This window comes from Protobothrops mucrosquamatus, unplaced genomic scaffold, assembly GCF_001527695.2.
Source record: "Protobothrops mucrosquamatus isolate PMUCROS unplaced genomic scaffold, P.Mucros_1.0 scaffold2443, whole genome shotgun sequence".
NCBI classification, from domain to species: domain Eukaryota; kingdom Metazoa; phylum Chordata; class Lepidosauria; order Squamata; family Viperidae; genus Protobothrops; species Protobothrops mucrosquamatus.
In genome coordinates, this window is record NW_015388515.1 from 247,603 (window position 1) to 264,607 (window position 17,005).

At 38.2% G+C, this 17,005-nt stretch overlaps 1 protein-coding gene across 1 annotated transcript in view; it reads right to left on the reverse strand.

Annotated features, from left to right (window-relative positions):
• Positions 1–4,184: 4,184 nt before the first annotated feature.
• The window catches only part of ZNF346 (zinc finger protein 346), a 32,587-nt gene continuing 19,766 nt past the window's right edge, over positions 4,185–17,005 (reverse strand). The window contains exon 7 of the mRNA XM_015825000.2: positions 4,185–4,599. Coding sequence (XP_015680486.1) covers positions 4,506–4,599 — 94 coding nt within the window. The 3' untranslated portion in view covers positions 4,185–4,505. The remainder of the gene's footprint in view (positions 4,600–17,005) is intronic.

The window sequence follows — 17,005 nt, forward strand, 5'->3', positions numbered from 1 at the left end:
TGAGGTGAGCTGGGCTGAGAGAGTGACTGTCCAAAGTCACCCAGCCAATTTTCTGGGCTAAGACAGTACTAAAACAGTCTTTTGATTTCTAGCCTGGAGCCTTAACCACTAGACCAAACTGGCTCTATGAAACTATTAGACTATGTAGAGAGGATTGAAAGGCAGTCCCAACACATACTGGCAGGGTGTGAGATCAAGATAGGAACAGTATACACTGAACCAGTAGCTGGCATTTGTGTACAAGTCCAGTAGCGGGCATTTGTGTACAAGAATATCTGCACAGGGTATGGACTAGAGCTTCCCAAGTTAAGATGGTAGACTCCACAAAAGGTTGTGGAGAATAACAGGGATATGATCCTGTGGGACTTCAAGATCCAGATGGACAAGTAGGTATTTGTCAATCAACCAGAATTATGGTAGTAGACAAGGAGCAGAAGACAGCAGTGATGATTGATGTAACAGTGCCAAGTGATAGCAAAATCAGGAAGTAGCTGGAAACGTATCAGGATCTGAAGGAGGAACTGGAGAGGATGTGGAAAATAAAGGCCAAAGAGTCCCATTGGTGGAAGGAACACTTAAGGCTGTGATTCCTAAACTGGGAGAGTAGATCCAACAGATCCCAGGAAAAATGTCAAAGCTCTCTGTCCAGAAGAGTACAGTGCTAGGAATAGCTGCATGCATGCGCGCGTGCACACCCCACCCCCTCAGGAAGGAATCAGAGATAAAGAACAAGGGGATTCATTTTAGATTAGATTAGATTCATTTTCTGAGCTCAACCAAGCATAGCAATATTTGGCTGTACCTGAATTTCAGGAACAATGTGGAGAAATGCTAATCTACCTTTAGCTTCTGGTGCGGCAATTTGTCTTTGCAACCCTATTTTCAAGAGTTTCTGTCACTATTTCCTGTGTGACACTGACATCTTACATGAGATGAACATTGCACCACTGCCTTACACCAAGAAAAGTACTGGGACTTGGTCTTCTCTTTAAAACAAATGTTCTTTGCTGTCTACATTAAAACCAGGGATGGCTTCCACATGAGGTGTAGAACTTCAGACTTCAACCAGTAGTTGTTTAGATTGCAACAGTTATATTGGGGTTTGCCCATCCTGTTTCTTTTCAAACTATGGAACTATCAAATAACACAATCATCTACAGGGGCAGGTCAAGGTAGTCTGCTCTTCTAATTTTTTAAATAGTTAACAAAAGAATCACTTTTCAATGCATACCTTCCTTATTATCACTTTCTCTCTGTTTAAGTCTTATCCTTTTATTAATGCTATTTTACAGCTCTACTTTTAACATAAATATTTAACTGGCTCTTGAAGAATTGTATACCAGCATTTTCAGAATTAAGTTACAGAAACCACAAAATATGTCTTTCTGGCAAAGTTATTTTAATAATCTGCAGTTTTGTCCTCAAAAACATCCTGGCAATTTTTTATACAACATACAAACTGAACATGTAAAGCAGTTGCAAGTGATTAAATATAAATTAAACACTTATGCGAAAAAAAAGGCTCCTCTGGGCAATTCCACATTTTTTACCTGTGCATACCACCTGTAAGGAGAATACAAGGAGGGAAAAAGCAATGAAGCATGGCAAGGGAATTATATATCCATACGTTGCTTTTTAGCAATGTTAGAGTCACATCGGCAATTTCCCACTGAAAGTACCTGGAGGCAAAATGAAGCTCTGGTTGATTCATTGGCAAACCACAGGAGGCATGAAACAGTAAAAGGCAGATGTGTGTATTTGTTTCCTATGCTCAAATGGGCCTAATTTTCTCACAGCTTTGGTCTCTAATCCTGAATGTTGAGGATTATAAGGGGAGGAGACAGTTTACTACCACAGTGTGAAAATGCATCTTTGTACCTCTATTTGTAACGGGCAGGGCATCTCAATTTTTTACTCTTGTGGCTTAAGCCAGGTTCTTTCTCAATATCCAACATGTTTTCCATTCTTGCAGTTTATTTTTTGTTTCAAGTCCCCCGTGCAAACTTTACAGTGCTGATTTGGCTTCCCAGTATGTGCTGGCCCGGGATGAGGTGAAAGCCCAACACGTTTGGGGTGCCCAGTTGGGGCGAAGTAGCCACACTCCCTACTCTCCTGCAAAGCATCTTTTGGGACAGATAGCAGCTGGGAAAGTGCCCTGACCTTTCCCACTTCTAATGGACTGAGCCAGCCCCAGTGACCAGTAGCCAGAGGCTCCTCTTCAGCTCCTTCTTCCACATGCCTGGGCAATCCGGGCTCTCCAGGGAAACGCTGTAGGTGATTATGCTAATCCCCCTTCCCTCTCCCACCAAGCAATAGGCAGAAATTAAGCGCTTGCTCCATTCCTGCCAAGAAAAGCCATGTTTCGCTGGTCAGGCCCCCTGTTCCCAATGCATCGACTCCAGCCCCCCCCCTCCCTGCCCAGCAGAAGGAATGTTTAATCCAGCCAGCCTATTCCAGTCACGGACAGGAGCAGGAACTGTCTGATCTGCCTCTGAGAAGAGGTCAGGCCGCCCTGGCGTGTAGGAGAAGGGGGGGGAGGGCCTTGCGCCCCAGGAGGCTCCAGAGTGGAGGGAGAGAAGGGAAGGGAAGGGTGCAGAGGCTTCCAAAAGCAAGGATAACAGATTTATGTACAGGAGTGGGGAAGGGATGCTGGACCTGGGACAAAATCTTAACAAATCATTGGAGGTGAGTGGGAGGAGAGGAGAAGGAGATAGAAGCCATACCACACTAGTTGTTTCTAGCTAAATGTAAATAAAGGCCAGGATATTGAGGAAACAGAATGGGGATTGTGGAACCATGGACAAGCAAGGGGGATGGGGAGTCAGGACTAAAGAGTTTGAGGAGTTGATTTCCTGTGGCGTCCCCAGCCTGACCAAGTACTGTATGTCAACATTTCCCAACTGGGGTGTTGCACTTCTGCCACGTTTGGAGGACACCTTGTAGAAGAAGGCTGAGTTACAGCATATTTATCTGGGCTGCAATTTCCTAGGAAACTGCTGAACGATGTCCCTGGACTTTGTGCAGATTTGCCCTACACCAGTGGTTCTCAACCTTTTTAATGCCGCGACCCCAACCGGTCATAAGTCAAGGACTAAACCGGTCGTAAGTCGAGGACTACCCAACCGGTCGTAAGTCGAGGACTTTCCCTGCCCGGGAGCGCCGCGCATGCATGGTTCCGCCCCCTGTGCCGGCCGAGGCGTAGCTGGCAAGCGGCAGAGACGGAGCAGGCCGACCACCAGCTGGCCCAGCTCAAGGGAGGTAAGGCACCCGCCGGAAAAGGGGAAAAAAATGGCGGACAGCCTTGCTTGGCGACCCCCGTGAAATGGTTGATCGACCCCAAATGGGGTCACGACCCATAGGTTGAGAACCGCTGCCCTACACTTAGGTTTGTCAGAGAAAAGTGCTAGTGTGTGTTCAGAAGCATGGAGTATCAGTAGCCAAAACATTCCCAATGAGTGACAGCACCTTGGAGATCAAGTAGGCCAATTTTACTCTAGACAAGTGAAAGCTGGCATTCGGGGGGGTCCTTTGGTTACTAAATAGGGTCCTATTGCAGATTCCACAGAAGTCCCCTCACAAAACACCACTTGCCTCACAATGCCAGATGTATAATAGTTTCTTACTAAAAAGCTAACAAAGCCCAAACTGAGATACTCCTTCTTGTATAATCCCACTGAGTTTTCAGAGTTAAATTGCCTAGTTGGGCCTCTGGTGGCCTGTTGCTTAAGGACATACGAGCAGCCCAGACCACAAAGGCAACCTCAGCAAAAACCTTGGCATAAACAGGACCTCCAAGGCCTGGTTTTGCTTTGCTACAGATGCAGCAGCTGCAGTTTGATCAATTCAGGGAGCTCAGCCTGCTCCAATTCCGTTTTGAGGCTAGAATATTAACTCCCTGCCCTTTTCATAGACTCTGGAGCTTTAGAGGCTGGAATTTTGTCAGGGAAGTTCAGGATGTGGATGCAAGAGCATTGACACACAGCTGAAAGTTATCTAGCATGCTTAGCTGAACAGCATAAACAAAAACAGGTAATGTACGCAAGTGGCATAAAAGCACGTTCAGAGCAACCACGTGAATTAGATGTCAACTGCCACAGTCTCATGCAAAGCTTCACACAGGCACCTGTGATCTATTATAAGTGTGCATTGTAAATATTTTGTTAGAGCCAAGAAATATGGCAAGATACTACTGTGTGTCACTTTATTCTTTCTTTATTCAATTTAATCCATCCATAATCTTCTGACTTTCGTTGGTTACACTATCACAGTAAAAACAGCAACGGAATTAAAACAAGCTGTCCAAATCGCAAAAACCAAAACTGAAATAGGAGACAAAAAAAGGGTTCTATTTAAAAAAAAAGTCATTTTTAATAACTTCCTAAAACCTATCAAGGAGGGGCCCAATTTGATTTCAGTCGGGAGCCATTCTGTAGCATTGGCATAGCTATGGAGAAGCTGTGGCTCCCTTGATATCTCGGAAACGTGGGACCAAAAGCAGCTCCTCCCTACTTGATCTCACAGGCTGGGCTCAATCTGCTTGGAGGAGGTGGAGGTCTGGTGGCGTTTATTATTAGCACAGGTAGAGTAGAACTTGCAGACCTAAGGAAGTAAGACAAGTTTGGAAATGTTGGTTATCTGTTAATAAATTCAGGGAAAGGAGAATCAATCCAACAGCAACAGCAGATACAATTATCTATGCCTTGTGGGAAAATACTCATTTCATTTTGGTTAGAGTGGATGCATTTGACTTAATTGCTCTTTCCAGATTCAAATGTGGCCAGCAGTTTTATTTTAATTCAACTTCTGAAAGGTTTCTGATAGAAGAGAATATTTGTAGCTCAGGGTTGAACTGTAGGGTCCCTTGGTGCTCTCTGATCTTGGTTGTTTTCTTGCAGATGTTTCATTACCAAATTAATTAACATCATCATTGCAAAAGGGGGTGCTGTTTGCTCCCATTTTATACATTAGTGGCTTGCCTTGTCAGTGTTGGTGAGAAAGGTTTTAGTGTTTCCTTGATTAGGCTGTTGTTTACTGTTAGCTTGTTTGTCTGAGTTGGCAATTCCTTGATTGGGGTATTGTTTACTTCTTGATTGTTGGTCTAGTGTTAATCTTGGTGTTACTCTCTGCTCAGCCAGGTGTTGATTGCTGGTGAGGAAGTATTTTGGTCTTTTTCTACGTTGGTGTCTACACTGAACAGTATCTTTACGCTGAGAGTAGGGAACATTACTTTGGCAGAGATATGCAAGCAGAAGGTTAAAGCTTATTTTAAATTCATAACAGAGATAATATTTGGCTCCGGCATCTTCCTAATTCACTGAACCAATGTAGTTGGAGGTATTGCAACATTATCTAACTCGCATGATTCCCCGTATTATAGCCAATCTTGATAAAAGTGCTTTTAGCCTTTCCATGGAATTGATTTCTTGGTCTGGCCTACCTAGCAGGATTGACACTGAATGTTCCTTTTTCACTGAATAGCACTGACACTTTCAATTAACTCCCCATTATGATGATTATGATTTGAAGATCGAGATTCTTTTGGATGCTATTGGCAGCTAATTGGAATTTTCATTGTCCTGACACTTGATGTCACTATAAATTTTGGTCTTTCAATTGATCACCTTCCCTCCTGATAATTCATGAATTATTTTAAGGAGGTACTAGTCCAAAAGTAATTCTTGGGATCCTGTTTATTTCTTTATCTTAGACTTAAGTCCCAGAAAGCACCTCCCAAGAACAAGTTTGGCACAGTGGTTAATGCACTGAATTAGGAGCAAAAAGACCCAGGTTCTAGTCGTTTTTTTATGCAAAAAAAAAAAAAAGCCAGCTGGGTGGCAACCCCCCTCCCCACATTCTGGACAAAGGAGCTGGCAAAGCACTTCTGAGAATATTGCCAAGAAACCGCATGGATGGCTTTGTTGCTTTTTGCCTACCCAAATAAACATTGCTCGCAAGAGAGTTTTGCTCACGAATTGATTATGTCAACTTATTGTGACTCTCTAATCAGAGATTTGCCGCATTAACACATGAAAGTGAAATAATAATAATGGGCAAATTCTGTCTTCCTACAGAATGGAAAAACGTATGCTTTGAAGCTAATTGTTAGTGCTCTAAATTCTTGTGCCCTAGAATAGCCAGTCAGGGAGGTAAAAAAGGATAAATGCAACCCAGGACATAATGTTAAATAGCATCTAGAAGCTTGCTCAAGACCTAAAAGTTATTGAATTAATTGGAAACTAATATTGCTATAAGCAGTGGATGTAAGGGGAGGCCTGCAAAGAAATTCAGGATTGACACAATTCACTTCAAACCCCCCCCCCACAAACTTCTAAAAATTAGAAAAAGTGGTAAATATAAAGTTGAAAGGGAGATTAAAAAAAGGAATTTCTCTCCACAATCCTTGGAGTTTATTCAAAATGCTAACAATGGAATCTGTTAGTAAATATACTAAGCTAAAGTGAGGTATTGCAAAATCCAAGGGGCTAATGAACAGCTTAGCAATGCATTAAAGCAAAGAGTTCTTCCTTCAGCTCCTGTTGAAAGTAGGATATACATCCAATAAATAAGGAAGAAAGAATGCATGGCCGAATGAGAAGAACCGAAAGAAACAAGCTGATAAAATAAAAGATGCAGGAAGAATTTGAAGAGCATGAAGAAACTAAGAGAAAGAACAACAGGAATTCAAATATATTTGGAATAGGAAACTGAAAAAAAAGGCTATTGGATAATTAGGGAAGGTGGGAGGGAGGTTAAATATGTATGCTAAAGGATAATAGGAAAACAGCAAGGAAAGAGAATTCAGTCTTTACATCTGACACCAATGATGAGGGTGTGTAGGACAAATAGGTATGCCTAAACTGGCTTGCTAGAAGGAAGTTGAGCAATTTGAGGTAAATAGAAGTAATAAAATATTTAAATAGATGTCAAATTAACACACTGAAAATAAATAATCCTCGGATGAAAAAGTGCCTGCTAAATAGTTTTCTAAAATTTAAATACATGAACCCAATTTTTAAAAAGGAATTGAGTAATATAAAAAACTATAAAACAATTTAATATCTGTTCTTAGAAAAATTGGTGCAGGTATTATTAAATACTGGAAATAAACAGACAAAATCTTTGTGGTCACCAGAAATCAACATTAACTTGATGACACATAATCGGCCAATCAAAAATAAACAGAAGCCTGAGCTTTGATGGAAAGGAACTCCTTTGATTTCTGCAAAGGTAAGACTTGTCTCTGAGACCTTCCCTGAACGTATTATGGGATAAGAAGAAGAGTTTGTTTATGGATTGGTGATTGGTTAAAAGTAGGAAACAGAGCATAGAAATGTGTAAGTAGACAATTTTCACAGTGGCAAGGTGTGCATAGCAGGATCTTTTGTGTGTGGCGACCAATATTTTTTAACTTGTACAGAAACAATCTGTAGAGCAGTGAAGTGGCCAAGTTTGTTTATAATATCAAAATGTTCATTTGACATTATAAACACATTTGATATTATAATAAAAAAGAGATTTCTAACAAGAACTTGGAACTCCAAAATAAAAAAAGAGCTCTCAGAAGATATATCCACAATAGGAAATGGTTTTGGATGCAATCAAGCACTGCTAAGAGCTCAGGTTTGAGACTACACAGTGGCAATCAAAGTAGACAAGTATAAATTCATATTTGCTGCATCTGCAGTTTTGTGCCTGGCAGCCCTGTTTAGAGTAACCTAGGTAACTTTAGGGAGAAAAATGCCTCTCATATTCATTCTACTCTAGATGCCAGTTGGACAATCTAAAGTGATAGTGAGGCAGTGTCTTGTGTAGGATTCTTTTGAGCCTGTTGAATCTGAATCTGATGGACAGAGTTGCTGTTTCCCAGTAAACATCTGGGCAATCCAAGAATATTGGTCCCTGTATTATAACCCTGGGTTACAATCCTCTCCAAAGAGTTGGTTTGTAACCCGGGAGATATTGTAGTGTAGACTCTTGGAGCTTCATGAATCAGAGGTGGAAGCTGTGGATAGAGAAGCCTTTGCCTGACATCAGCTGATGCGCCAGTTACTATCCTACCTCAACCAGAATGACATGACAAGTTACTACTTATCTGATAATCTGTTAAGACTACTGCAATGCACTCTGTGGAGGTTGGCTTTGGCGATCACCCAGAAGCTACAACCTAATGCAAAGTACAGCTGCAAGATTGCTGATGGATTTACCTTGTCAGTCTAGAATAACACCTATTTCAGATTGGTTACCAGTAGGCTACCAGGCCCATTAAAGGTGCTGATCATTACTTATGAAGTCCTTTAGGGCACAGCAGTGACTTATATTAGGCAACGCCTTGCCAGAATTGTATCTACCATCTGCCCATCTAGGGAGGATGTTGAGGATCTCCCCTTTCTGAGAATAATTGGACATGAAACAGGCAACGGACCTTCTCAGTGGTGGCCCTTACCTTATGGGATATCTTACTACTTACTACTATGGCCACTATCAAATCTTTTAGGAAGCAAGTTTAATCTAGCAAGTTTTTAACCTTACGTTCTGTTCAAGTGACCATCATATTTACTTGATTTTTAAATTATATTTTTGAAACATTTTACATTGTCCAGGAATTGTATGGATTCAATTAAATATTGCTATGTAGACAAGGAAGGAAGTAAATACAGTTCTGTGTAAAGAGGAACGAAATGATGCATGTTGGCACAAAGCACAAACAATTCCAATCTTTTTATCTGAGCTAGCAGTGACTGATTAAGAGAGGCATGTGGAGTTATGGTAGTTATCTCAATAAAAATGTCAACTTGGTGTGCAGCTACTGAATAAAGGCAGATTCCGTGCCTGATATCATTAAGAAGGGAATAGAACATAAATCTAATATAATAATGTTTTTATAGAAATCACATTTGTGAGTGTTGTATGCAGTTCTGGTCACTGCACTTTAAAATAGGGAGTATGCATCAATGTCAAAAATAACTGTATTTGAAAAACTATCTGATACAGAATTTAACTCAACTTGGTAACATTCATGGATTATAATTTCACATATGGGTTTCTACTGCATTGGAAGCTTGGATTTCTTGTAATATAAGGTTTTCGGATCTAAACTTTTCCTTGATTTGGTAAATAAGAATTTAGACAAAAAATCTTTGTAATTCTTTGACTTATGATTTATATTAGACTAGTTATTCATATTGTATATTACCTTGATAAATGGAATATTCTAAAGTTCTACATTCATATAAGAGTTTAATATGCAGCACTGATCTGAGATTACCTTAATTTTTTAATTTAACCTTATGCCAATGTCATTTTATGACACTGTAAGCCATCCAGGGTTGCTTGATAGTGAAATGGGTGACATTGATAAACAAATAAGTAAAATGCTTGTAAATCTGTATTTTTGCCATGTTTTTCTTACTTTCCTGCTTTTTTCCTTCATTGTGTTTTTAAATAATTATCAAAAAGAATGTTATATAGAAAGTTGCAAAAAATGGCAACTAAAATGAGGTGGAATAGCTCCTCTATCAGAAAAGCCTACAGCAACAAGGGCTGTTTTGCTTAGATATTGAGTAAGAGGAGCTACTGTATATTAAATCATATGGGCATAAATACTGTGGATATTTTTCTCTCACATGCAATGTTAGAATTCGAGATCATCCACTTTGAAATAAAGTGTTGGCAACTTTAAAACTGATGGAAGCACTTCTATGCTTCTACTGCAAAATTTGTGAATAATTTTAAGAGGGTATGGGTTAGATAATCATTGCTCCTAATGTGCATAAGTACTTATTACCTCCTGAATCATAGGTGATATTGTAAAACCATGTTTATTTGGTAAGAAGTAGCACAATTTCATTTAAATAACTCAGGTGGATAAATATAACTTAAAATCTCAATGCTACCACCCCAAAATAAATGAGTTCTTTTATTGATATTCTCTTATAAGTTCTTTTCCTGTGGCACATACCTTAGGGCATATATAAAGTGTGTTATGCTCTCATTTACTCAACTGAAAGAATTAAAACTTTATTAAACAAAAAGTGTATGAATTGAAAATATGGGATGCAAGTTGCTGTTTAGAGATACAAAATTCTATCCTTAGTTACTCAGAGTTGAGCTTACTTATTAGGGCCATTTGTCTTCCTGTTTTATTATTGACTGATTGTCTCTTTTTTCCTTTCTCTGCCCTTTCCCTCATGCTCTCCCACTTCTAGCTTTATGCCCCACCAGCCTTATAAGGGATTACTACATTAACTCTCTGCTCACCTTAGGAGAAAGCAAATAAATCATCTACCATTTCATCAGAGGCAATATGCTGTTGTATCTACTGATTACTGGGAATCAATAATAAAAGAGGGTCAGCATCCTCTTTTCCAGATTTGTGAGGTTCCCCTAACACATGAAGGATTGGATGGGTCTGATTTACCAAGACTAATATCCCCACACTATCACCCTTGAAAAATTATACCAAGGTTGAGGCAAATCTTGGTACAGTATCAACTGAGCAGTATCCACAGCAGTAAATTAATTAGCACTTGGGATCAAGGACAAGTGAACCGAGCCACATCAAATCTATGCTGTTTCTTCCTTGATACCCTTTCACCGGCTATTTATTGTTCCAAATGAAACACTACCTTACATACCTGCAAAATTAAAAAAAAATGTAAATCACCTGCAGGCAAACATACAAACACACATAGTATTATTGGAAGCCCCCTGGATTCATATTTAGCTATGAGTTTCATTATGAAAAAGAACTGACAGTTACGTGCAAAAGTTAATAAAAAGCTAAGAAAAATACTCCTGCTCAACCTAGTGCAGCCATGAAGAGTTGGGTTAAATCAGAGATTTAAAGTTGAAAGGTTGGATTCCATGGGAGTATACAAATGCTCCGATATAAGTTTCTACTCTTGCATTTTCCTTTTACTATTCACTGTTCAACTTGGCAGTAAGAAAGGTAACTGCAAACTGTACAACTCCCTTTTATTGAGTTGGCAGCATGGCAGTGCTTCAGTCAAGAACAACTGTTCGCATCAGATTAGGAAATTAGCACTGTAGCACTAAATTACTGAAATCATTTGAAATAAATGAGGGCGGGCCTTGAGTGGATTTTGTATTGCAGCTTTAAACAATTCATAACAATGGTTCTCCATCTCCCCCATCTGGTCACACATTGCAAGTTCTCAGCAGATCAATAAATCTGCTTAGGCAATTTGAATCTCTCCACCTTTCTGCCAAAGCTTTTTGAAATTCTTTTCATTTGTAACCACAAACTGGGGAGGGGCACTATTTTGTCCAGTTTCTCCCTAGAGGGCATTTTACAACAATTTATTGGGGGAGAGTGGCAGGGTTTACTTTAAGCCAGTGATAGTAGCAGAATTTGTTTTCTTCTCGCTTTTTGCAGTTATCACAAATAAACCTAGAGAAATCAAGCTGTTTCATATTAGTAATCCTTAATTTACAACCATTTGTTTAATGACTGTTCAGTTACAATGGTGCTGAAAAAAGTGGCTTACACCTAGCCTTGCACTATGACTGCAGTCACATGATTAACATTTGGGTGCTTTTGCAACCAGTCTACATTTACAACCTTTCCAGTGTTACATGAATACCATTTGTGACCTTCCTTGAGGGTTTCCAAGAAGCAAAGTCAATGGGGGAAGCTGGGTTTGCTTAGCAACCTGTGTGATTCATTTAATAACTACGGTGATTTGCTTAATAATGGTGGCAAAAAAGGCCATAAAATTGGGCGTGACTCATTTTACAACCACCTTGCTCAACAGTGGAAATTCCACTCTGAATTGTGGTTGTAAGTTGAGGACTCCCTGTATTTCCATCTCCTCACTGTATTTGCAGCTTTGTTTTCTTTTGAGAAAAAAATACTCTTCACTGATCAGCAAAGGTTCTGATGTGCTTCTTCTACTTATTTTAAATTCTTGAAGTGGATTAACTTTTAGACCATTTTACCAACAAGAAATCCTGGATTTTTGAAATCCAGTTGAACTTCCAAAATTTCAGTAACTATATTTAGGAAATGTTCCTAAGATAAGAGTAATTCACAAAAAACGGGATGATCTATCATGTCTGCCACCAATCTTATGAATTGTAGGCAGCTATAACTGAACTAGAACATCTTTTATAAAGCTAGTAAAATAAATGACTTGTTCTTTCCTAATATATGGATCTAATAATTACTATGATAAAAAAGGAATGGCTCAAATTCTAATGATGCTTATAAAGGAGAATTAATTCATCAGATGGAGGGCCCATTTGCCTAATTGAAAAGAGCAGATTGACTGTATGCATCATTCTTTCACATACAACACTCATTATAAGCCTGACCAGCTATTTACAAGCTTTCATGATTCTATTCTGCTACACAATAATTAAGAAAAACGTTTTTTTCTTCTTTTTATGACCTTGTAATCCCTTGCTTTGGGGTGGAATCAGGGTGACTGAATGGAGCTAAGCATTTACTGGCTGGATGCCCTTCCTGACACCTACGCGGAGCTCGCAGCAGATATTTTTTCTTTGCGCCCGAAAAACATCTGTCACTGCCCACAACTGAACCCTCAACCTTCTGAGTGGGAGGTGAGTGTCTTCAGAAAAACATTAATTTTAAAAATTCTGCATTCACAGATTATTAAGGAATACTTCAGTTTCCTAAATTAATTTTACCCACTGCACTTATCATCTAGATGATTATAGGTAAGATGCTATTTGACAGGATGAAATTAATTTTTCATAAATTTGGCAAGCAATGATATTCTACACTGCTAAGCTTACGCAGTAAAATACAATTCTAACAATGCATATTTCCAATTGAGTACACATCTATATCTTTCTCAAAGGTGCTTTTTCATGAGGCAACCGGACTTTGTTTTTCTTTGAAGATGTTTCACTTCTCATCCAAGAAGCTTCTTCAGTTCTGACTGGATGGTGGGGAATGGAAGGATTTATACTCCTTGCAAACAGCTGGTCTTTTGCATTCTTTTAGAGAGTCGTTGAGGCCACCTGGAAGTTTATCTGTGTCGTTGGGGTCTGTGAGTGGTGCAAATGGGTGTGGAGCCTTTTGGGAACTGTTTAAAGGACTGCATTGTAGAGAGGGCTGTTCAGTTTTGACATAAATGGCCTCTTTGACTCCTCTTTCAAACCAGTGGTCCTCTCTGTGCAAAATGTGGACTTTGCTGTCTTCGAAAGAGTGGCCTTTGTCTTTTAAATGCAGATGGACTGCTGAATCTTGTCCTGATGGGTTTGTTCTTCTATGTTGTGCCATGCATTTATGAAGTGATTGTTCTCCAATGTACAGATCTGCACATGGCTCACTGCATTGTACCGCATATACCACGTTGCTCAGTTTGTGCCTGGATGTTTTATCTTTGGGGTGGACAAGCTTCTGCCTTAGTGAATTTTGGGGTTTGAAGTGTGCACATATGTTGTGTTGGCTGAAGACCCTCCTGAGCTTTTCCTTTTTTTGTAAAAGTTTTATTAATTTTTTACAATAACAACCTTAGTGCCTGGTGTACAGCGTGTTGTCTTGGTTCATGATTTTTTTTACAATCAATAATAGTTAATTAAAGTCAATAATTTTTATATTTCCATAATTAGTATATCAACTGATAATATATTTCCTTGATCCTCTCTTCTCCCAATAGTATTCTCCTTCTTCAGCATTAAACAAATATATTTTTTGATATTTAATATTAACAATATATAAATGATTAAATAAAAACATTTTCTTCTATATTTATACCAACAATAGCGTTCATATATAACATTTTTTTCTTATCAACTTATGTTATGTTTGTAAAAGTCATCTTAATTCACCATATATCTTATTTTCATAAATCTTGTTTAAACTCAATTTCTCCATAATATTCAAACAATTCTTATCAATCATAATTTTCTCAATAATTAACATCTAAATATCCAAATTTTCCACTTAAATATATCCCAGTATTTTCATTTCATATATTATAGAAATACTATATTACTTATCTATTATAACATCTACCTATAACATCTTTTCTAATCAATTTATATTTCACTTCTATTTGTAAAAATTAATTAAATCACTATATATCCTTTTTTCAAAATTCTTATTAAGCCTAATTTCCCCATACTATTTTAGTCATTCCATAATCCTAAATCTTTTCAAACTTAATTTGTCTTTAAAGTTCAAACTTTTTCTTCACTTTCATCATCCCAATATTTTTACATTTTGTGTCTTATCAAAAAATACCATATTACTTATATCTTTTATCCCATTTATTCTAAAGTCCCTTTATAGCCAAAGTTATTTGTTTATTTAGCCATATTCAAACAAGTGTTTGCTCGTATATTATTCCATCTGGTAGGGCGAGTCAAGTCTCTTAAGTCCGTCTCTAATCTTCCTTTGCCAAATTGTTTTCCAAATTAATATTTTCGACTTGTCAAACAGTTCTTGTATTTTTGTAGTTGTTGTTAGGCATAGAGGATACATAATACGTAAGATGTATGCTTTTTGACTCCCAAACAGTGATTCTCCTACCACTGTCCATTTTGTTAAGTCTTCTTTCTTCTCAGGTTTATTTTGACGTTCCAATGCATAAGGTATCTTTTCCATATTTATTGTTGTATCCAAATCTTGTGAAGTTTTTCTTGCTTGTATTAAAAGTTATAGTTCCCTTCATTTGTGACTTCACCAATTAAGTCCTTTTTTTCTAGTTCACATTCTGTTATCTGATTTGTTTGTTCATTCTTTACCATCATTCTTTGAATGTTTTTGATTGTAAATTTAAATAAGTAGTATATTCCTTTATGTTATCAAAGTTATGTTTAATCTCATCGTGATTTAGAGCTATTGTGATTTGTATTTGTCATAGCATTGCATAACTTTCTTCTTGGAAAGTATTTGTCTTGTCTTGAAATGTTGCTTCTAGAGGTCTTTGATCTTTCCAGTTGAATCCTTCAAGAGTAGATATTAAGTGTGGCTTTCTATCATTTTTTAATGAATATGTCATATCCATGTTGTCTCCCTCTTTCGAGTAGTCCGTCATAAGTGCCATAGTCTCTGTAATTAGCCTTGTCAAGCTGGCCAAAACTCAAAAAATCCAAACAGTCCAATTTTATATAATTCTTGTCTTTATATATAATTTTTATAATCCACTGTAATTTTCAATTGTCAAGGTTTCAAGGTTTTATAACAATTCTTTCTTTCAGGAGTCAATTGTCAATTGTCAACCAGTCAGAATTGCAATTCAGTATATTTAGCCACCTTAAATCCTTCCTGTAACTTTCCCTCTCAAAACATAGTCATAGATCAAAGTTTTTAAACAATGCATAAGTTTAGTCCACAATCAAAATATTTCTTTTCCTTCAAACACTTTCCAATTTTATGGCTGGTCCAGTATACAATCTCTTCTTTGTCCCCTGGCAACTATCTTCTTAAATGTTATTATAGTTCATGGGAACAGATTTTTCTTTGTTTCTGGGCATTGTCTTTAATGTGCTATATTCTAGTTGTCCACTAGATATCAGCAAATATTTGTTTTGCAGCTCTTTCAGGCAAGAAGTTCTTATTATTATTCTTTTTTAATATATAATTTCATCAAAATCCTTTAGAATATAATCTTAGCAGTTTGTTTTAGTTTCTAAGTTTGATCAGATTGTAGTGTTTTAAATTTAATTTCAATATGTTTCTTTCCTCCTTAAATATTAATTTGCCACTTCCGTCAATGGGGGAATGGGAATGTAATCCCCTCCCCTCACTTTTGGAGGTTTTTTGCTTTGGGGATCTTTCCCAGGGACTTAGTTGCAAAATAAGGGAGAGAAGATCAAATACTTTCACCAATTCCAAGCACGCTGTTCACCGTTATTCTTGTTAGTGCTCTTGGACTTCTCGGCTGCAGGTAGCTTGGGCTAGATGCTAGCAAGCAGCTAGCCTTTCTCCTGTCAGATTCGGAGGGCTTTCCCTGGATCAAACGAAGCAATTGCTGTCGCTTCGTGATCAACAGGATGCCCCTCTTTCATGGTCACCTTTTTGGGGCGACTTCAGACCCATCTAGGGTCCCCCTGGCAGGGCGAAACTAGCCGTGGGGAGCGGAGGTCCGCTCTCGCACGGCCATGCGCTACGTGCACAAAACCGGAAGTCCCCTTCTGAGCTTTTCCAATATTCCTGCAATATTTGGAATGACTACGTTGCTTCATTTATTGTTTTCTTCTTTGTCTGTTATGGAGCAGCTCCTGCCGGGTCTTTTTTGGAATTTGATGAAGGCCCACTTGGGATAGCCATGCATTCTTAGGGCTTCCATGTGTGTTTTAGTTCTTTTTCTTTCCCATCTTTGCTGGTAGGCAGGCCTTCAGCTTGGTGGTGTAGGGTTCTGATAAGTCCCATTTTGTGCTCCAGTGGGTGGTGAGAATCAAAATGTAAATATTGATCCATGTGTGGAGGTTTTCTGTAAACCTCAATGTTATGAATGTCCTTCCCCACCATCCAGTCAGAGCTGAAGAAGATTCTTGGATGAGAAGCGAAGCATCTTCAAAGAAGAACAAAGTCCAGTTGCCTTGTGAAAAAGCACCTTTGAGATAACTATGACCTGGATGACTGAGAATCCCCATAGACATCTATATCTTCATTTCATACTATCCCCAATTTTTCAGAATTATTCATTCAAATGAACGAATAAAACAGGAATCTACTCTTACCATAACACTATATACACATTGTTCAGAGCAGTAAATTGTCTATATATGCTTAGTGCTATATTAAAAATGGTAGAAGATGGTACTTAGGTCTGTGTGCATGCTTAAGATTTTTGGTCTAAATATATTAAGCCTGTCACAAGCCTCTGCCCCAACACTTTTCCTAAAAATTCTAAATTTATGATATTTATGATATAGATTCCCATATTGCAATATTTGATATATGTGCAGAATTGTGATTTTTGAAACCCAATTCTTGATGTAATTTTTCCAAAGTATAAATATTACACAAGCAACACATATACTTGCTATGAATACAAAAACAATTCTT